The following is a 23,218-nucleotide window of genomic DNA, read 5'->3' as shown; positions in this document are numbered from 1 at the left end:
CCCAGCTAGCACTAGGGAGATGGAGGCAGAACACCAGGAGTTCAAGGCCTACTTAAGTAACTTATGGTTTGAGGCCAGCCTGGTCTACTTGAAACTTTGTCTCAAAAACAAACAAACAAACAAACAACAAACGTGTATTAGGTAGTATTCTGAGCTCATATAAAATACTATGCCAGTTTATACCTTGAACATGTGGATATTCTAGTATTCGTGTGTGTGTGTGTTTGTGTGTGTTGAAGAGCAAGAGAACGAGCGAGTGAGCTCAAAACAGAGAGAGGACACCAATCCCCTGTATGTAACAAGAGATGACTGTATGTTTAATATTCAGAAAAAGTTTTTGTTCTGTGGCTCCAGGGATCACACACTTTTAGAAGAATAAAGATGAAAAAATAGTAACTGAATATGCTGCACCGAACTAACAATACAGAAATGGAAAGAAAGTTTGGCCTGGCAGCATGTACCTGTAAATTCCAGCACTTCAGAGGCTGAGATAAGAGGATCATTGAAAGTTCAAGGGCAGCCTGTGCTACATCATGAAACTCTCTCAAAAAATAAAGTGCAGGGGCTGGAGAGATGGCTTAGTGGTTAAGGCACATGCCTGTGAAGCCTAAGGGCCCCGGTTCGATTCTCCAGGTCCCATGTAAGCCAGGTGCACATGATGGCGCGTGCACCTGGAATTCATTTGCAGTGCCTAGAGGCCTGACGTGTCCATTCTCACACACTCTCTCTCTTCCTCTCTCTGTCTCTAATTAATAAATAAAAATAAAATCTTTAAAAAAAAAGAAAAGAAAAGAAAAGAAAGTGCAGGGCTGGAGAGATGACTTAGCGGTTAAGTGCTTGCCTGTGAAGCCTAACGACCCCAGTTTGAGGCTCGGTTCCCGAGGTCCCACGTTAGCCAGATGCACAAGGGGGCGCATGCATCTGGAGTTCGTTTGCAGAGGCTGGAAGCCCTGGTGCGCCCATTCTCTCTCTCTCCCTTTATCTGTCTTTCTCTCTGTGTCTGTCACTCTCAAATAAATAAATAAAAAAGGAACCAAAAAAAAATAAAAAAAAAGAAAGTGCAAAGGTATATAGACAATATTTTTATTGGTATATATTTTCATACATTAATAGTTATATATATATTGGTTTTTCAAGGTAGAGTCTCACTCTGGCCCAATCTGTCCTGGAATTCACTCTGTAGTCTCAGGGTGGCCTTGAGCTCATGGTGATCTTCCTACCTTGGTTTCCCAAGTGCTGGAATTAAAGGTGTGAGCCACCACACCCAGCCTAATTTTTTTTTTCTTTTCACTCCCTGTCTCCTGTTTAAACAGAATCTAATGTAGCCCAGGCTGGCCTTGAACTTGCTAAGCAGCTGAAGTGGACCTTGAAGTTGTATGTATGTATGTGTGCATGTATATATGTATGGATGTATGTACATATGTGTGTATGTATGTATATATGTCTATGCATACGCCAGGTGTCAACACACTTTAGAAATCACTGGTCTAAAAACTGCAGATAGATAGGCCAGGAGTTGAGGAACTGCTCTGAGGCCAGTGTGGGCATTGCCAAAGCGATGCATACAATGTGCATGTGATTGGGTGAAGGACTGGTGAGATGGTTTGCTGGGACCAGAGCCCTGGATTGTATCCCGGAGAGTAGTGACAGGAAGCAACTCTTCTTCCTGTTTACATTGGACTCAGCTTGTTGAGTGCAATTTTTCTTGACTTTCATTTGAGGGCAGCTTTCCTTCTCCCCTCTTATTGGAAGGGAGCAATATCAAAGTGTGCAGTAGAGAGGAAAGGAACATGACCACTTGAAAGCAGGATGAACTTGAAGAGAGAGGAGGACAAAATCAGTGTTTACTTCCTTGCTAGTCATGGCTGTGATTCATGGTATGGGTTTATTTTATTTTATATATATATACACACACATAGTTTTTTTGTTTTTTGTTTTTTGTTTTTTTTTTGAGGCAGGGTTTCACTCTAGTCCAGGCTGACTTGGAATTCACTATGTATTCTCAGGGTGCCCTCATGACGGTGGTCCTCCTACCTCTGCTTCCTGAGTGCTGGGACTAAAGACATGTGCCACCATGCCTGACTGGTTTTATTTTTTCATTTTGTTCTTAATTATTATTATTTTTATTAGAGGATGGAGAGATAGCTAAAGGTGCTTGTTCAACGCATGCAGGTCTTGAGTTTGTTTAGTACCTACGTAAAGCTAGGTGCACAAAGTGGTACATGTATCTGGAGTTTGTTTGCAGTGGCAAGAGGCCATGGCATACCTATATTCTGTCTTTCTCTCTCTCAACGTATTTATTTATTTGTGTGTGAGTGTGTATATGCATGCATGTGTGTATGGGCATGACAAAGTCTCTTGCCATTGCAATTGAATGCTTGTCTGGCTTTATGAAGGTGGCTGGGGAATTGAACCTAGAATGTCAGCCTTTGTAAGCAAGTATCTTTAACCACTGAGCAATCTCCCAGCCTTTTATTTTTAGATTTTTTTTTTTTGGCTTTTCGAGATAAGGGTCTCATTCTAGCTCAGGCGGACCTGGAATTCACTATGCTGTCTCAGAGTGGCCTTGAACTCATGGCATTCCTCCTACCTCTGCCTCCCGAGTGCTGGGATTAAAGATGTGCACCACCGCCCCCAGCCAGCTTTAGTAGTTTTTGAGGTAGGCTCTCACTCTAACACAGGCTGACCTGGAACTCATTATAGCACAGGTGTGCCTCAAACTCACAGTGATCCTTCTACCATAGCAGCCCAAGTGGAGTGCTGGTATTTATAGGTATGAGTTGCCAGACCTAGTGTTTCTTTCTTTTTTTTTTTTTTTTGACTAATTAAATTTTTTTTTTTCAATCTTACACTTTTCTTTGGAAGAATTCAAATCAGTAAGTGAGATGTTTCTGTAGCATCCCCTTAATTTTCTTTTTGTGTCTTTGTTCCCCAGATAGGGGCAAGCTACTGAGACTCTTCCTTTTGACAGGAGAAGGCAGAATCTGTGGAGTCACACACTCTGCTGCACACGGGTTTGTCTGCATCTTTCTCTGGTTTTTGATTTTTATAAAATATAAACATTGTTGGGCTGGGGAGATGGCTTAGCAGTTAAGGCGCTTGCCTGTGAAGCCTAAGGACCCAGGTTCGATTCCCCAGTACTCGATGCACAAGGTGGCACATGCGTCTGGAGTTTGTTTGCAGTAGCTGGAGGCCCTGGTATACCTATTTTTTCTCTCTCTCAAATTAATTAATTAAAAAAGGGAAACACTATTGCTGTTTCCCTTTTCATTTATGCCTAGCAACCACCATACTGCTTCCTGTCTGTGTAGATTTTCCCAGTCTAAGTACTACATGTGCTTGTATTTTTTTTCTCAAAACAATGCATTTTACTTTACAATAGACAACGAGCTTCCACAGTTTGTTTCACTTGGGTCATGTAGACAATATTAGATTGCTTTTTGGTGGTCATTGATGCTGACCAAAATTTTTAAAAAAATATTTTATTTTTATTTATTTGACAGAGAAAGAGGGAGAGAGAGAATGAGCATGACAGGGCCTCTAGCCACTGCAAACGAACTCCAGACACGTGCTCCCTCTTGTGCATCTGGCTAACATGGGTGTCCTGGGGAATCGAACCTGGGTCATTTGGCTTTGCAGGCAAATGCCTTAGCCCCTAAGTCATCCCTCTAGCCCTGACCAAGATTTTTAAAAAATTGTTTTATTTGAGACAAAGAGGCAGATAGAGAGAAGGAGTGCACCAGTGCTTTCAGCTGCAGCAAATGCATTCCAGATGCATGTGCCATCTTGTGCGTCTGGCTTAAGTGGGTCCTGAGGAATCGTTACCTGGGTCCTTTGGCTTTGTACTCAAGTGCCTTAACTGCTCAGACATCTCTCCAGCCCAGAGCAAAATTTTAGTTATCTTTGTTCTTGAGATAGTGTCTCATGTAGCCCAGGTTGGCCTCAAACTCCCTATGTAGCTAAGGCTGGCCTTAAACTCCTGATCTTCCTGCCACTGTCTCTCAAGTACTATGATTAGACATACAGTACTGAACTGACTTTGAGCAAGACTTTTTTTTTAAATAATTTTATTTATTTATTTGAGAGTGACAGACACAGAGAGAAAGACAGATAGAAGGAGAGAGAGAATGGGCGCGCCAGGGCTACCAGCCTCTGTAAACAAACTCCAGACGCGTGCGCCCCCTTGTGCATCTGGCTAACGTGGGACCTGGGGAACCGAGCCTCGAACCGGGGTCCTTAGGCTTCACAGGCAAGCGCTTAACCGCTAAGCCATCTGTCCAGCCCTGAGCAAGACTTTTTAAAAATGTTTGGGGTGAGGCCTGGAGAGATGGCTTAGTGGTTGAGGCATTGGCCTGTGAAGCGTAGGGACTCAGGTTTGATTCCCCAGTACCTAAGTAAGCCAGATGCATATGGTAGCACATGTGTCTGGAGTTCATTTGCAGTGGCTAGAGGCCCTGACACATCCATTCATTCTCTTTCTCTCTCTCTCTCTCTCTCTCTCTCTCTCAAATAAAGAAATAAAAATAAAACTAATTTTTGAGAAAAGCCCAACACACTGGCCTTTTAAAAATAATATTTTTCTTTTTTTAAAAAAAATTTTTCGAGGTAGGGTCTCACTCTAGCCCAAAATGACCTGGAATTCACTATGTAGTCTCAGGGTGGCCTCAAACTCATGGCGATCCTCCTACCTTTGTCTTCCAAGTCCTGGGATTAAAGTATTGCACCACCACACCTGGATAATAATATTTTTAAATATTTATTTACTTTATTTATGTGAGAAAGAGAAAGAGGAAGGGAGAGAGGGAGGGAGGGAGGGAGAGAGAGAGAGAGAATATAGGTGTGCCAGGACCTTCAGCCACTGTAAACGAACTCTAGACACGTGCCACCTTGTGCCTCTAGTTTACATGGGTCGTAGAGAATCAGACCTGGGTCCTTTGGATTTAAGGCAAACCCCTTAACTGCTAAGCCATCTCTCCAGCCCAACTGGCCCCCTTTTTTATGAAATAGAGAGAAAATTGGTGTGTCAGGGCTTCCAGCCTCCGTAATTGAATTCCAGATGTGTGCATGTGCACCTTGCGCTCTTGTGTCACCTTGTGTGTCCAGCTTATGTGGGATCTAGAGAGTTGAACCTGGGTCCTTAGGCTTCACAGGCAAGTGCCTTAACTGCTAAACCATCTCTACAGCCCCCAAATAAGATATTTAAAAAAATATTTGGGGGATGGAGAGATGGCTTAGCAGTTAAAGTGCTTGCCTGCAAAGCCTAAGGACCCAGATTCAATTCCCCAGTATCCACATAACTCAGATGCACATGATGGTGCATGCAACTGGCCAGAAGCCCTGGCACACACTTTCTCTCTCTCTCTCTCCTTCTTTCTCTCTTGCAAATAAATAAAAATAAAATATTTAAAAAATATTTTGGAGGGCTAGAGAGATGGCTCAGCAGTTAAGGCGCTTGTCTGAAAATCCTAATGACCTAGGTTCAGTTCACCAGTACCCATATAAAGCCAGATGCACAAACAGGCACATGCATGTGGAGCTCATTTGTGTGATTAGAAGCTCAGGTGCATTCATTCATTCTCTCTCTCTCTCTCTCTCTCTTTCTTGCAAATAAATGAATAAAATATGTTTAAAATATTTGGGGGGCTGGGGAGATGGCTTGGCAGTTAAAGGCATTTGCTTGCAAAGCCTAATGCCCAGGTTAAATCCTCCACTACCCACATAAAGCCACCTGCACAAACTGGTGCATGTGTCTGGAGTTCCTTTGCCATGTCAAGACACTTTACGCACTCATTCTCTCTCTGTATCCCTCTTTCTCCCCCCCCCAACAAATAAATAAAAATAGTTAAAAATATTTTTATTTATTTACGTGTATATGTTGGTTTTGTTTATGGGTATAACAAGGTCTCTTGCTGCTGCAACAGACACTTGCACCACTTTGTGTAGTCTGGCTTCACATGGGTGCTAGGGAGTTGAACCCAGGCTAGCAGGCTTTGCAAGTAAGCACTTTTAACTGCTGAGCCATCTCCTCACACCCTAGTTTTTGTTGTATGTGTAATAGGGTGTGTGTGTTCTGTAGTATGTGTGTTTGGTGTGCATATATGCATGCATCCTATGCCACATGTATGCAGAGGCCAGAGGAAACGTTAGGTATCCTCCTCTCTAGCTCTTCTGCTGATTTCCTTGAGACAGAGTCTCTCACTGAATCTTAAGATCGCTGTGTTTTGGTCAGACTGGCTGACCAGTGAGAGCCAGTAATCCTCCTGTCACACCCCACCCCGAGTACTGATGTGACAGGCATATGCAGCCATACCTGGATTTTTATGTGGATCTGGGAAATCCAACTAAGGTCTTGATGCTTGCATAGCAGGCACTCTTACCCAACTAGCCATCTCCCTAGCTCTAAGCAAGAGTTTTTATATTCATAAAACTCAGGACTCAACAGAGATTTTACATGTCGCATTGGTCCACAAGTCCAAATGTCTTCCATTTTGGCATAGAATGCCTTTGAGGTAGAAGGGAAGAGACAAAGCCATTTACTTATGCAACAAAAGCACATAATAATAGCATATTCACTCAATCTTGTTTAAATAGTAATTGTATTGGTGGCAGAAACTAATGTTTGACTTTGTGTGTTGGGTTCTTTCCCTCAAGCAATATCTCATTATAGCACGTATCAGGATTTCATTCTCTTTTATAACCTTGGTCCTTTAGAATCACAAGATTGCTTTGTACAAAGGTCTCTTTTAGATCAAGCAAGACATTGTTGGTCCTTTAGGTTCTGAGATGCTTTTTATAAATTTTTTAAAATTTGATTGATTTATTTATTTGAGAGCAACAGACACACAGAGAGAGGCAGAGAGAGAGATAGAGAGAGAGCGAGAATGGGCGCGCCAGGGCTTCCAGCCACTGCAAACAAACTCCAGACGCATGCGCCCCCTTGTACATCTGGCTAACGTGGGTCCTGGGGAATCAAGCCTCGAACCGGGGTCCTTAGGCTTCAGAGGCAAGTGCTTAACTGCCAAGCCATCTCTCCAGCCCCTGAGATGCTTTTGACAAAATAGTTTATTTATTTACTTATTTGAGAATTGTGTGAGAGAGAAAGAGGGAGGGAGAGAAAAAGAGGGAGAGAATGGGCATGCCAGGGCCTCTAGGTACTGCAAATGAACTCCATATGCATATGCCATTTTGTGTATCTGCATTTATTTGGGTACTGGGGAATCGAACTGGGTCCTTAGGTTTTGCAGGCAAGCATCTTAAACACTGAGCCATCTCTCCAGCCTTGAAATACTCTTTTTAACATGTGTATGTGTTCATGTGTTTGTGGGTATGTGTGGAGGCCAAGGAACATGGTCAACCTCCTTTGAGGCAACCTTTTTTTTTTTTTTTTTTTTTTGAGGCACAGTCTTATGGCTGACCTGGAATTCACTCAAGGACCCCAGGCTGGCCTCGAACTCATGGTGATCCTCCTACTTCAGCTTCCTGAGTGCTAGGACAGAAGGAATGCACCACCAGAGCTAACTTTTCCACCTTGTTTGAGACAGGGTTTCTCGTTGGCTTGGACCTCACCAATTATACTATAGTAGCTGGCCAGTGAGCTCCAGAAATGCTCATATCTCTGCCTCCACATTCCTGGGATTACAGCAACATGTCACCATACTTGGCTTTTTGTTTGTTTATTTGAGGTAGGGTCTTGCTGTAGCCCAGGCTGACCTGGAATTCACTATGTTATCTCAGGCTGGCCTCAAACTCACAACAATCCTCCTACATCTGCCTCCCCAGTACTGGGATTAAAGGTGTGTGCCATTATGCCTGGTGGCATTTTTTATTGTCAATTTTCATACATGTACATAATGTATTTTGATCATCATCCCCTCCTATTACCTACATTTGTCCCTCTTCCCCCATTCCCTTCTACTGAACCCCTTCTTCTTTCCAATTGATTTCTATTCTACTTTGATGTCTTTATTTTTCCCTCCTCCATCATGCATGATGGAATGTTGATGGACCCAATATTGTGCCGGTCTTGTGTAAATGACACCTGCTATGAGGTTGTGGATGCAATCGCCACTTCATATCTGTTCCCCTTCCTCTGGCTCTTATGTTCTTTGCACTTCCTCTTCTGCATGGATGAGGTAATATAGATATCTCTTTTAAAAATGTGTGTGAGGGTGTATTCATGTGCGTGCAGCTGTGTATGGAGGCCAGAGCACACTTTGGGGTGTCATCTTCAGTAACACTGTCTACCTTCTTGGAGACAGGGTCTCTCATTGGACTGGTACTTACCCACTAGACTAGACTGGCTGTCCAGTGATCTCCAGGGATGATCTCCCTGTGCTTCCTCAGTGCTGGGATTATAGGCATATGCTGCTATGCTCAACACTTTTTACATGGGTTCTGAGGATTGAACTCAGATCCTCATGATTTCCATACTGAGCCATTTTCCCAGCAATGAGATGCTCCTCTTAAAGTGTGTATCAAAAATATAAGCAGGGCTGGAGAGATGGCTTAGTGGTTAAGGTGCTTGCCTGCAAAGCTTAAGAACTCATGGGCTGGAGAGATGGCTTAGCAGTTAAGCACTTGCCTGTGAAGCCTAAGGACCCCGGTTCAAGGCTTGATTCCCCAGGACCCACGTTAGCCAGATGCACAAGGGGGCGCACGCGTCTGGAGTTCATTTGCAGTGGCTGGAGGACCTGGTGCGCCCATTCTCTCTCTCTCTCTCTTTTTTTTTTTTTTTTGATTTTTTGAGGTAGGGTCTCATTCTAGCCCAGGCTGACCTGGAATTCACTATGTAGTCTCAGGGTGGCCCCGAACTCACAGCGATCCTCCTACCTCTGCCTTCCAAGTGCTGGGATTAAAGGCGTGTGCCACCACGCCCGGCCCCATTCTCTCTCTTTATCTGCCTCTTTATTTCTCTGTCTGTCACTCTCAAATTGATAAATAAAAATAAACAAAAAAATTTTAAAAAAGCTTAAGAACTCATGTTTGAATCTCCAGGTCCCAGACGTACACTGTAAGCCAGACACACACTGATACAAATGCACAATGCCTCACATGCACACAAGGGACACACACATCTGGAGTTCATTTGCAGCGGCTGAAGGCCCTGGCATGCTCATTCTCTCTCTCTCTGCCTCTCTCACTAATAAATTAATAAAAAACCCAAAATATAAGCAAAATATGTGCATTGGGTGTATACTGGTCTAGCATACCCTGGTAATGGCAATGTTCATGAAAAGTTACCCTTAATACTCTTCTAGAACATGGTGGCAGTCATGTCACAAAAATATTTATTTATTAGAGAAAGGGCAATGACAATGGGCACATCAGGGTTTCCAGCCTCTGCAGATGAACTCCACACGTATGTGCCACTCTATACATCTGGCTTTACATGGGTACTGGGGAATTGAACCTGGGCCATTCAGCTTTACAAACAAGTGCCCTTAACTGCTGAGCCCTCTCTCCAGCCGCCCAATGTCACTGTTCTTTGTTTTTGAAATTAGGGTCAATGTCTTTATCATCAATAAATCCTCCTCAGGGATGGCTGCACACCTTTAATCCTTGCACTTGGGGGGCAGAGGTAGGGGATCACTGTGAGTTTGAAGAGAGCCTGCAGCTACAGAGTGAATTCCAGGTCAGCCTGGGCTAGAATAAGACCCTAACTTAGGGTTGGGGGGAACCGTGCTCAAGTCACTCAACTAATACTCCTCAAACACGCATCTTGTGCAAGGTACTTCCCCTAAGAGATACAGTGGAGACTGAAACACAGTCCTTTCCATCATGGGGCATAGGTGCTACTACATAGGATGGGGTTATAAACTCCATTCCTGATAAGGTGCTGAAATGATCTGTGATAAGCCCTGTGACTAACAAGAGGGTGACAGGCTAGGCCAGTGAGTGCATAGCTGGTCAGGATAAGCTCTAAGGGTAAATGGTGGGCAAGATGGAAGAACTGGCTGGAGGGTGCAGCAGGAACGCAAATGGACACAGGGCTTCGGCCTCAGGGCCAGGGCACCTTACTTTGCAGTTACATCACCATCATGCTTGCTCAAGTAGTGTCACAAACAGCTATCTGCATCTATCTGCATGCAACTCAAGCGATCACACGAGACATTTCGGCAACTGCAATGGAATGAACATGGAAGTTTTTTTTTTTTTTTTTTTTTTTTTTAAATTTCAGAACATGCTTGTTCACTTAGCTCAGGAATAGGCATGTTCAGGAAAAGTGGATGAAGTAGTATCAGAGTCCAGGTGAGGGGTTGATTGGAAGAGAAATTTTCAAAGTTAATAGTACTGGAGAACTCTGTAGCGAATACCTTGGAAAGCATTACCTTCTGAGACTTGCAACTGCAAAAGTGTGAGTCATAAAGACAGTTTCCGGATAACATTGTCCATTTGCCCATAGTGTTACACTCGAAACTGGCAGAGTCACAGATTATATTTAAGCCAAGATTTCCAAACCACCCAGGACTATTTTGGCAGGGAATATCTTGGATTTTTTTTTTAAAGCAAGCCAAAAGCAGATGTTTGGTTTTATTCAGACTGCCTGGAAGGAGCTGTAATCATTAGATTCTTCCTACAAGTAAATGTCATGCTGGATAATCAATGAGGATTTCAGGAAGCAAAATTTTCATTTCAGTTTTAAAGAACAATATACTATAAAGTCTTTTATTCAGTGGATGAAGGGAATCTTTTTTTGTGGGCCTCTAATAGTTGCCAATCCTGAGGGAAAGGCAAAACACATGAGTCAGTCCTCTGAACCCTGCCTGTCACTGAGGGACCAATGAGCTTGAAGAACAAGAATGAATAATAAACTATTAACTCTCATTTGCCCTCCTCCCACCTTAGGGTGTGAACTACCAGTCTAAATGTTGTTGCCTTAGAGGTTTCCTCATGATTGTCACTCTCTGTTGTTCATAGCTTTTCTTCTCCATCATCCTCTAGGTTTTTAGGCTCCTGTCAGGTATTTGGCATCTGATTGAAATGAACATGGTGGTGATGAATCATCTGAGGGTGATTCTTCAAGCACCTCCATACAGATCACCGTGGAGAAGGTTCCAGGTTCCGAGGTCCATGCCAGTGAGGCCCTGCAGTCTCTATACCTGCACTTACAGAACCCGGAACCGAGCCTGTGAGTACTCCTTCTTTTCCAAAGAGAGGGAAGAGGCTTCTTGGGATTATGTCAATTATGTATGTTAGACATGTGTAGATATGGTGACACTGACACTCCAATGTGGGATTATACACATGTGAGCATGGCTGTAAATGTAACAGCTATGGAGTCTTTTCTTGACCAGTTTTAGTGTGACAAAATGATATCATGCCAAAATTAGACAAAAATATGAGAAATTATGAATATTCTGCAGTCTCATATCTTTATGGTTTCTTGTTGAAAATTGTCTTTTTACTGATACCGATTCAGAAGCTGCAAACTATTTCCATGAATCTTACATTTGTAGAAGTTGCATATTAATTTTTATACACAGATCAGTGCCTTCATGCTTCAGAATATTCCATCCTGAGGTACAAATCCCAGAATTCATTCGCGCTTGCAAGTGTGTGCTCTGCTGTGAACAAAGAAGATCGGGTGAGGTAGCAAATGATCTCTCTTCCTCCCTTGTAGATGCAAGTTGCTGACCTTGTCATGAGGCTGCAGAGATAATCCATCTTGACATTGACTTTGGGGTCGTTCTGTGCTGTGGGGGATGTCCCAAGCATGTAGAGTACGTAGCAGCATCCCAGATATTTGCCCACTAGATGCCAGCTGCATGTCCAATTATAAGAACCAAAAATATCTGAAAACATTTGCCCAAGTTCTAGGGAAGACAAATTGCCCCCTGGCTAAGAACCATTGAAATGATAGGAAGTGATAACGTGTGCATTTGTGGTTATGCTTATGGAAAGATTAAGTGGCTAACTATAGCATTAGAAAGTGTTTTTCTTTTTTCCCACTATTTGAAAGAAGTTTGCAAAGAATTTTCAAATATTACCCTGCACTGAGATCTAGTAATGCTAATCTTAATCCAAGACTCTGAAACTGCTCCATAAATATGTTTTAGCTGTAAGTTTATTTACTTTCCTTCAATTCTGAGTGTATTTGTATTAAAATAAAGTGCTCTGAGTCATAATAAATTTCTGGTTGTTGGGTGTGGCTTCCTCTGAGAATGCCCACATCCCATCCAGACTGGCTGATTCTGAACTTTAGTACTTTGTGGTCTAAGGCCAAAAATGGAAAGAATTAGTCATGTTAACTAGCTACTAAAGTTTTCCTCTTTTATTTTATAACAGAAAACTGAAGGTTAAACTTCTAAAACCCAGCCTGCTTGTATTTTGAGAACATTTTTCCACTTTTATTGCAAACATTAGTGACCTGAGAAGGCAGGCTTCAAGTGGTTAATCTCCTACATGTAAAATGTCTTCTTGTCTCTACATTGGTAGGAAAAAACAGGGCTTATGTACCATTTATTTGACTTTTGGCATGTTACCCTGTCCAGACCTGTTTTCACTCAGAAGAATGTTATGATACTTGCTGCCCCACTGATCATATTTCCTCTTCCAATACCCCATACCTTCCCTGTTTGGTTGCAAAGACAACACCCATTGTTTCTCTCAGGCCAGTAGCCCGATTGAAAGCCCAGAGCACACTGCTGACCAAGAAGGACCCTAGATTGTTGAGGGTTAGATGTTGAGTTTGGGCACCTATTTTTAGTATTACAATTGCTCTTAATGCATCATCTTTATTATCATCTCAGGTTCAGTACCTGTCTCATGGTGCTCATATCTGAAGATTTTGTTTGTTTGAGACACGATCACATGTAGCTCAGACTGGCCTTGAATTCACTATGTAGCTGGCACTGAACTCTCAATCTTTCTGCTATGATTTTAAATATGATGACAGAGAGGAGGATAATATTATAAGAGAATAGTCAGAAAATTTTGCTAAGGAGGGCGACAGTTAAGCCCAAGTCTAAATGTAATGGGAGTCAGGCTTGAGCTGAACAAGGGGAAGTTACTTTTTGTGGAAAAGCAAAGACAAGAAATGAGCTTTCCATATTGTAAAAGCTGAAAGGGGGATACTCCTAACAAACTGAATGTGTATACCCCCTAAAATTCATGTTACCACAAAATGATATTGTTAGTAGGTGGCGATTAAGTAATGAGGGCTCTCAGAAGTGATCTTTTATTATTTATTTATTATTACTATTATTATTATTTTGGTTTTTCGAGGTAGGGTCTCACTCTAGCCCAAGCTGACCTGGAATTCATTATGTAATCTCATGGTGGCTTCGAACTCATGGTGATCCACCTACCTCTGCCTCCCAAGTGCTGGGATTAAAGGTGTGCGCCACCACACCCGGCAGAAGTGATCTTTTATGAAGAATAAAACGGTGGGCTTGGGAGATGGCTCAGCAGTCAAAGACACTTTCTTGAAAAGCCTGATGGCCTGGGATTGATTCCCCAGTATCCATATTAACCCAGATGTACAAAGCGGCAACGTGTGGAGTTCATCTGCAATGGCAAGAGGCCCTGGTGCATCCATTCTCGCTCTTTCTCTCTCTGTTAAGTAAATAAGTACTCTCATAGTCCTTCTACCATGTGAGAACACAGCAGGAAGACAGCCGTCTATGAACCAGGAAGCAGTTCTCACTAGACCCTGAATACAACAGTGTCTTATGTTGTACTTCCCAGACTCCAGAACCATGAAAAATATATTTCTGTTGTTTATAAGTCACCTGGTCTATGATATTCAGTTGTATAATCCCGTCTTTGATTTTTTTTTTTTTGGTAAGCCCAAACATGCTAAAACAGTTGCCGGAGATGGCAAGCATGCCATTTCAGGATCACGAGGAATCGAGCGCTGAAGAGCTGCATGACATAGTTCCAGCCCAGCTGTCTCTTCCTTGAAGTCCAATGTGGCCCCTCTATAGAAAAATCTTTGGCTCTCTACGCTACAGAAATATGTGGTTTTCTGTATAATGTTTGTCTTTCTCTGTATTTCACTTGGTGTCCCAATCTCTAAGTTTACTTTTCCAGTAAAAATTGGTGTTGGTGAAGTGTTGGTCAATGTATCTGAAAGAGGCTCTGGCATAGAATTGGAAAAACAAGAAAATGGGTCAGAGATAATTGTTTTCCTTAAAGGCCTTAAAGAAAGTCAGACATAGAGTACAGTACACTTAGGAGGAAACAATGAACCTCCTGGAACAATGTAAAACTTGTTCTATGACTAATTTTTCTAAATGGTGGCAATTGCAATTGACTCTTTACCAGGAATCCTTACAGAAAAACAACCAAAGTCAGAAATAGTTCAATGGGGGGGACCAAAGTCTAAGTATTGGAGGGACGTGAAAAGGAAAATTCAAAATAAATAATTAAAGGATAAATGGATCTACTGGATCAGTGATTAATGATGGGAAGCCCCATTTGTGGTTGTTTTGCCTCTCACCTTTAATAGAGTAATTGAAAGTAGAAGTCCAGGAAATCACAAGTGCTTGACCGCACATACATGGGGAAAATGCAAAAGCAGTTAATCATTACAGGGGCCTGATGACTTTACTTGAGGTGAATAATTATAGGATTGTTTGATGATAAGGAATAACAAAAAGTGTCTATGAATTCTGTAAAATTGTACCTTTCTTGAAGTTTGTTCTTGTATGACATGATCAGAAAATAAAAGACTGAGGCTAAGAGTGGCAGAGAGAGAGAGAGAGAGAGAGAGAGAGAGAGAGAGAGAGAGAGGGAGAGAGAGAAGAAAGAAAGAAAGAAAGAAAGAAAGAAAGAAAGAAAAAAAAGGAAAGACGGAAAAACTCAGCTTCCTTTAGCATTAGCCTGTCAGCTTGCACCAGAACTTGACTTCGAGTCATTATTTTGCCGCTCCCTTTCACACCTCTCTTCTGGGACCCTCCTTCAAGCCAGGGCTGGACCCCTGCAAACAGTGGATATAATTAATTAGTTACAGGGCTCCTGCCCATAAAGTTACATTCTAATCCTATTATAACATGATAGCTTTATGTCAGTTCATAAGCATTTTCCAATTTATGTTTCTGAAACATAATATTTTTTGTTTTCTAATATTTTTATATTTATATTTAATATTTATATTTAATATATTTATATTTTATATTTAATAATATTTTTTGTTTTCTAAGGTAAATTCTTGTGCTTCACAGGTGCTTTTTTCTTTCTTTCTTTTTTTTTTTTTTTTAACCGAGGGGAGGGATAAAGGGAGTCAAAATCATTAGATCTAGACCTCTCTAGAAATGTGAGGACTGTGTTGTATTGGTTCGCTTTCTCATTGCTATGATAAAATACCCGGCAAAAATCAATTTAAGGAAAGAAAGGAGGAAGGGTTTATTTCACCCTACAGTTAGAAGTTACAGTCCATCATGCTGGGGAAGGCGTAGTGGGAGGAGTTGGAGACAGCTGGTTGTATTCATCCCATAGTGAAGAAGCAGAGAGCAATGAATGCTAATGCTCAGTCATTTCTCTCTCTCTCTCTCTCTCTCTCTCTCTCTCTCTCTCTCTCTCTCTCTTTTTTTTGAGGTAAGGTCTCACTCTAGCCCAGGCTGACCTGGAATTCACTATGTAGTCTCTGGGTGGCCTCAAACTCACAGCGATCCTCCTACCTTTGCATCCCGAGTGCTGGGATTAAAGTTGTGCGCCACCACGCCTGGCCCTCTCTCCTTTTTATACAGTCCAGGACCCCAGTTCGTGAAATGGCATTGCCACCTCAATTAGCCTAATCAAGATAATTCCTCACCAGTATGCACAGAGGCTCGTTTCCTAAGAGATTCTAGGTCTTGTCAAGTTGACAGTAAATGTACACCTTCACATGTTATTTGTAAAAAGAGAAATAATATAGTTTCTTGATCTCGATGAAGGTGTCTCAACTTTGGTACTGTAGACATTTGGGCCAAGATAATTTCTTGTGTGGAGCTGTTATTTATGAGCGTTTCCAACCACTGTCCACTAGAGGTCAGTAGCACCTTCTCCAGTTTTGTAATCCAAAAGAGTCTGTAGACATTGCCAAATGACTTCTAGCTTTGGGCAACTACCAAAGGAAGTGAAATTGTCCTTAATAATAGTAAATAAGAAATAGGTTTCTTGTCGTTATGTAAATAGGCGAGTGACACAAAAATATGCAATGATTTTCCTGGGTTACAAAAGTAAAGCCATAGACTTGTTTTTAGTGGTAAGACAAGATATAGAGGTTCATTGTTAATTACTTCTGTCAATGTATGTTTCTCTGACTTTTCCTATTGGTCTTTATTCTATCCATCCATGGTGGATGGCTCAACAAGTCTGTCTGTGTTATCAGGAAGTGTACTGATAGTCATTGGTACAAAGACCTGGGCTTGGCTATATGGGAGTAAATTAGTACCAGCCGTGTAGTCAGTGTCTGTTTGGGACACATTGACACCCTAATAGATCATGTCCACATTGTTGTGACAGATTGTGAGCTTAAGGGACCTCGACAATATTGAAATTCTATCCAGGTCTTACATTGTGGCTGTCTACTCCTCGGAGTTGTTTATAGAAGTGAACCTGGCAGGTGTACTTAGGTGAGGTGGTTTGTTTTTTTTGGGGGGAGGTAGGGTCTCACTCTAGCGCAGGCTGACCTGAAATTCACGATGTAAGTCTCAGGGTGGCCTCGACCTCATGGCGATCCTCCTACCTCTGCCTCCCGAGTGCTGAGATCAAAGGCATGTGCCAACACACCTGGCTTGAGGTGGTAATTTTACAGGAGGCTGCACAAGGTTTTATTTCTACTAGCCAAACCAACTGAAAACTGATAATACGGGATTGCAAGTTTGCTTTAGGCAGTAGGTTGTGACCCTAAGAGGCTAATTCTCAAGGCTTTGGCCTCTGTGTGTTCACCCCAAGTGGTATTGCATCATGTGTGGTTCAATATAGTGAATGCTATTGCTGACTTAGCTATCCTGCCTCGCTCTCTCATAGCGCCTCCACTCTGGGAGAACTTGGACCTTGTTCCAGCAGGCGATCGACAGTCACCCATCAACATACGGTGGAGGGACAGTGTTTATGATCCTGCCTTAAAACCACTCACCATCTCTTACGACCCAGCCACTTGCCTCCACATCTGGAATAATGGGTACTCTTTCCTTGTGGAATTTGAAGATTCAACAGATAAATCAGGTAATGGTGGTCTTGTCAATTTAAAGGAATGCTATATTAACAAAGGACACATCAAATTGGCTCCATAGTAGTAATGACACCTTTGTTAGCAGTGACAGGAAACTTATTGGTTTTACTTTTGCAGTGTATGAAAAAGTTCCTTCTAGTTTTTATGTACATTATTTATTTATTTATTTATTTGAGAGAGACAGACACAGAGAGAAAGACAGATAGAGGGAGAGAGAGAGAATGGGCGCGCCAGGGCTTCCAGCCTCTGCAAACGATCTCCAGACGCGTGCACCCGCTTGTGCATCTGGCTAACGTGGGACCTGGGGAACCGAGCCTCGAACCGGGGTCCTTAGGCTTCACAGGCAAGTGCTTAACCGCTAAGCCATCTCTCCAGCCCTTTATGTACATTTTTTGAGTGCCTAGTCTACACTTTATTCTCTTGTCCCTGCATTTACTCACATACCAAAAAGTCATCTTGTTTCTTTTCTTTTCTTTCTTTCTTTCTTTTTTTTTTTTTTTTTGAGGTAGGGTCTCACTCTAGCCCAGCCTGACCTGGAAATCACTATGTAGTCTCTGGGTGGCCTCAAATACATGGCGATCCTCCTACCCTTGCCTCTCAAGTGCTGGGATCAAAGGTGTGTCCCACTACGCCTGGCTCCCAAAAAGTCATTCTTGTTCATACTAAGCTTCAGTTGCTGCTACACACAGGTGTGCATTGAACACTTGATGAGTTGTTGACAACCACAAAAATATTGTTGTAAATGTGTGCATATGTGTGTATGTGTGTGTGCATGTGCATATGTTAGACTTGTGGGAAATAACAGATACAAATGGCTAAAATATCTCAAAATAGCTCTAAACAGTTTTGTGTAGAATACTATGTCAACATTATCACGTGGATAAACCTGATCTATTGTTAACCCAAATTTCATATGAGAATCTGTTATGTTGAACATTACCCATACAAGGGACTGGAGAGATGGCTAAATGGTTAAAGACACTTGCTTGCAAAGCTTTCCAGCCCACATTTGACTCTATAGGACCCGTATAAAGCCAGGTGCACAAAGTAGCACATGCATCTAGAGTTTGTTTATAATGGTAAGAGGCTCTGGCATTCTCTCTTTCTCTTTTTAAATTAACTTATTTGTTTATTTATTTATTTTAAGAGATTACACTCTTTCATTCTCTCTCTCTCCTGTTTCTGTTTCCCTAGGGCCCTCCTCAATGGGGTTATGTGATTTACTATGGGACATGAAGGCCTCAGTCAGACCCAATGAGATATAATGAGGGGGCCATGCCTCAGGGTATTTCAACCCTTCTATGGCTCTTATAATTTTCCACCTTCTCTTCCACAATGTTCCCCTAGCCATGACATGAATATTGGCAGTCTGATTTAGTGTTGTTTGTAGCCTCTGGATTTCTGCTTTGATAGGTTTTGATTGATCACTGTGTCTGCCACCATCACCCTGGAGCTGGTTGTCAGGCTGGCAGTAAGAACAGTGTTCATGGTGCTGCTTCCACTGCAAGTTCTCCTGAGCCCTGGCAGATATGGAAGAGGTGGCAAGGCTCATGGTGGGCAGCCATTTATCTTCTTGTCTTATTGATAGATCTTGGCTCTCCTCTGTTTTCTCTGCCATCTATATGATGAAGCAGATTTTCTAACCAAGAGTGAGAGCAGCTTGGGTCAAAGGGGATGTGCAAAGTTTTTTGAGAGATTTTTGGTGTGCAAGCCCACTCTTCTCCAGAAAGCAGTGGGGGCTTCTCTCTGAAGTATGAGTTCCCTGCCCATGGGAATCTGACTTGGTTTCCAGTGCCAAATAAGAGTTTTCTCCCACTGAGTGGGTCTCATGTTCAATTAGAGAGTGGTTGGTTACTCACAGAGGCTGTGTGCCACTGTTGCACAAGTGTGTACTTCTTGTCTGGCTGGTTGATTTTGTAACCTGCAGGGTTCCCTGTTTATTCATGCTATTGGTGATCATTTTCTTCCAGAAGCTCCCATAGGGCTCTCCAGCACACTGAGTGCTAGTCAGAAGGGAGATAGTTTCCCTTTCCATTCTAGCATGGTACTCTGATGTCCTGTGGACCATGGCCTGTGGTTGCTTTGGCAGTAGAGTCTTACCTTTTAGCTCTTACAGGAAATCAAGTGTTTTGGCAATGACCTATATTGTTTTGGGACCTCGTGGTTCTCCCTGGCCAACAGCTCACTGTGGGGGGCAACCTAACGCTGGGCTTGGGAATTACTGGCCAGAGTCCATGGTCTAAAGAAGGCTAAGCTTTTTCCACCTTCTGTCCAGACTGCCTGCCCTCCCCTTTTATTGGTGGTTATATCTTGTAGAATGTTAGTCAGAAATAGGATTCTGTGGAACTGATTCATGTTGCCGTAACTTTTGTGTAATTTCCTCTCTACCCTCCCTACCCTCTTCCCTTCAAGACCCCCACCCCAATATTCTACCCTCTTCTAACTTGTCAGGTAACTCCTCCTCTTCTTTTATGTACATTTTATTCACTAGTATGTTATATTTTTTTAAAGTTATTTATTTATTTATTTGCAAGCAGGGGGGAGAGTTAACGGGTGCATCAGGGCCTCTTGCCACTGTAAATGAATGCCAGATACATGCACCATTTTGTACCTGGTGTTATATGGTTACTGGGGAATTGAACCTGGGCTGGCAGGATTTGTAAGCAAGTGCCTTTAACTACTGAGCCATCTTTCCACACCAGTAATATTTTAACTGCTAAATATATATAATCAATATAGAAGAGAATATGTAAAATTGAACTTTGTTATAAATTTATCTTGTATGCATATATTCAATATATTTGTACAAATTTTTCTCTATGTGCTAACTTTACATGCACTATTATATTTAATAGAAATGCTACTAATTATATTTAATTTTCCAGATTGAAATACATTTAAAATGGGGCAAAAAAGAATGTTTAAGTGTGCATTAGGTTACATCCTTAACAAGTTAAGACATTATATATTAGAGAAATGGAAAGCATCCCTTCTCAGCCTTTTGGCTAAGATGAAATGTGAGAAATGGAAAACATACATTGTGCTAGTTTTGATAAACAATATTGTCTAGTTTAAAAGAAAGAATTTAAAGCTGACCATAGTGGCATATCCCTGGTATCTCAGTATTTGAGGGATAGAGGCAAGAAGATCAAAAGTTTAAGGCAAGCCTGGACTACTTAAGGAACTCAAGAGCAGCCTGAGCTTCTTATTGAGACCATGTATGAAAACAAAACAAAAGAAACCACAAAATAATAAAGTAAAAGAATTTGAAAGCCAGGCGTGGTGGTGCATGCCTTTAATCCCAGCACTCAGGAGGCAGAGGTAGGAAGATCACCATGAATTCAAGGCTACCCTGAGACTGCATAGTGAATTCTAGGTCAGCCTGGGATACAGTGAGACCCTACCTTGAATCCCCCCCACCCGAAAAGGAAAAGAATGTGAAAGCAGTGCTTGCAGGTTTTTTGTTCGTGTATTTTTCAAGGCAAGGTCTCACTCAAGTCCAGGCTAACCAGGAACCCACTCTGTAGTCTCAGGTTGGCCTCGAACTTATGGTGATCTTCCTACCTTTGCCTTCTGAGTGGTGGGATTAAAGGTGTGAGCCACCATGCCTAGCTGAAAGCCGTTTTACATCCAACTGTTATATTGCATTGGAAACTTCTCTCTGTCTCTCTCTCTTTTTTTTTAACCTACCTGTATATAAACTAATGTAAATCATTTCATATTTTCCCTGAAAGTTTTGATGTCCATGGAAGATAGGATGTGGTTACTTCTATACAGGTTTCTTCTTTTTCTTTTTTCCCCTAGCTTTAAAAATCTTGTCCAGCATGGTGGGACATGCCTTTAATACCAGTTCTTGGGAAGCAGAGATAGGAGTCTAGCTGTGAGTTTGAGGACAGCCTGTGACTACAGAGTGAGTACCAGGTCAACCTGGGCTAAAGTGAGACCTTATTTCAAAAAGAATCTTAGGGCTGGAGAGATGGTTTAGTGGTTGAGTTGCTTGCCTGCAAAACCCAAGGACTCATGTTTGACTCTCCAGGTCCCACATAAACCACATGCAGTGACACAAGCATGCAAGGTCACATATGTGCGCAAGGGGATGTACGTGTCTGGAACCTGATTGCAGCGGCTGGAGATCCTGGTGTGCCAATTCTCTCTCTCTCTCACTCTCAAATTAAAAAAAAAAAATGCGGGCCGGGTGTGGTGGCACACGCCTTTAATCCCAGCACTCAGGAGGCAGAGGTAGGTGGACCACTGTGAGTTGAAGTCCACCCTGAGACTACAGAGTGAATTTCAGGTCAGCTTGAGCTAGAGTGAGACCCTACCTCAAAAAACCAAAAAAATAAAAATAATAATAAATAAAATTTTTAAAGGCAGTCTGTTAGGATTGCCTTAAAAATCTTATTCATTCATTCATTCATTCATTCACTTTGCAGTGTTGGGGTTCAAATTCAGAGCCTTGTGCATGCTAGGTAAGAGCACCACTATTGAGTTGCATCCTCTGTCTTTTTTTTCCCCCTGAATTTGCTAGTATATGATAATGATAATTAGTCTGAAATAATTATTTTTTTGGCTTTACCTCTTTTTTCCTCAATTTTTATTAACATTTCCATGATTATAAAAAGGAAATATTTCTTATTTGGTTCTGTTTGTTGTTGTTGTTGTTGAGGTAGGGTCTCACTCTAGCTCAGGCTGACCTGGAATTCACTATGTAGTCTCAGGGTGGCCTCCAACTCATGATGAACCTCCTACCTCTGCCTCCTGAGTGCTGGGATTAAAGGCATGTGCCACCATGCCTGGCTATCTTATTTAGAATAGTATATCTAAAGTCATGGTTCTTAAATTTTAACTCTCAGCAACATGTAGATGCATTTGTGGGGAAGGGAAGTACAACTAGTGCCTACTGATTCAAGACCAGAGCCAGTTCTCAAGATTCTACAGTACACAGAAAAACATTCATGAAGAATTATCCAGCTTCAGATATCATTGATTGCTGAACTTAAAAAACTTCTGATCAATGGGGCTGGCGAGATGTCTCAGCAGTTAAGGTGCTTGCCTTCAAATACTAACGACCCAAGGTTTGATTCCCCAATACCCATGCAGAGCTGGATGCACAAAGTGGTGCATGTGTCTAGAGTTTGCAGTGGCTAGAGGCCCTGGCATACCCGTTCTCTCCCTCTTTCTCTGCTCGCAAACAAATAAGTAAAATTTAAAAAACAGAAAAGCCTTATGGGGCTGAAAACTTGACTCAGCCATTAAGGTACTTGTCTACAAAACCTAAGGTCACTGGTTCAGTTCCTCAGTACCCACATAAAGCCAGATGCATAATATGGCACATGTGTCTGGAGTTTGTTTGTGGTGGCTAGAGCCCTTGGTGTGCCCACTTTCTCTGTCTGCCTCTTTCTCTGTCTCTCTCACAAATAAATAAATAAAATATTTATAAAACTTCTGAACAAGGAAATTATTTTTCTCTTATAAGCAGGAGAAAGCAAGTTCATGAAAGTGGTAATAAATAAAGTAAAAAGTATAGCTTAAAAACAAAAGCAGAAATATTTACTCCTGTATTTATCTGGCTCTGGAATTCTCAATGGTGACTTTGTTTTATTTGTGTTTTCTTGGTGATGCTCCGATACTTGATGCTCTCTGTGGCTCCCTGGCCTACAAACAGATTGCTCCTACTGTGGGGTTAATCTGGCTCTCTAGTTGTTTTCTCTCTAACATGCTATGTTATGATTCAGGAGGTATTGCTTACAGGCTTAGGTGTGCACACATCATTCATTCTTTGACTTATCCTCTGTTAAAATGTTTTATTTATTTATTTGCAAGGAGATGAGAGAGAGAGAGAGAGAGAGAGAGAGAGAGAGAGAGAGAGAGAGAGAGAGAGAGGGAGGGAGGGAGGGAGAGGGAGAGAGAGAGAGAGAGAGAGAACGAATAAACATGAGAATGGGCACTCCAGGGCCTCTTGCCATTGCAAACAAACTTCAGGTACATGCACATTTGGCTTTACTTTGTGGGTATTGAGGAATCAAACCTGGGACAGCAGGATTTGCAAGCAAGCTACTT

At 42.0% G+C, this 23,218-nt stretch overlaps 1 protein-coding gene across 1 annotated transcript in view; it reads left to right on the top strand.

The window, feature by feature from the left end:
• The window catches only part of Ca5b (carbonic anhydrase 5B), a 55,575-nt gene that overhangs the window by 10,280 nt on the left and 22,077 nt on the right, over positions 1 to 23,218 (top strand). Inside the window, exons 2-3 of the mRNA XM_004671468.3 lie at positions 10,942 to 11,128; positions 16,954 to 17,151. Of these exons, the coding sequence (XP_004671525.1) occupies positions 10,981 to 11,128; positions 16,954 to 17,151 (346 nt within the window). The 5' untranslated portion in view covers positions 10,942 to 10,980. The remainder of the gene's footprint in view (positions 1 to 10,941; positions 11,129 to 16,953; positions 17,152 to 23,218) is intronic.

Source organism: Jaculus jaculus, chromosome X (genome assembly GCF_020740685.1).
Source record: "Jaculus jaculus isolate mJacJac1 chromosome X, mJacJac1.mat.Y.cur, whole genome shotgun sequence".
In the NCBI taxonomy this organism is placed as follows: domain Eukaryota; kingdom Metazoa; phylum Chordata; class Mammalia; order Rodentia; family Dipodidae; genus Jaculus; species Jaculus jaculus.
Note: the sequence above shows the minus strand (reverse complement) of the source record. Positions and strands in the feature narration are given on the sequence as shown.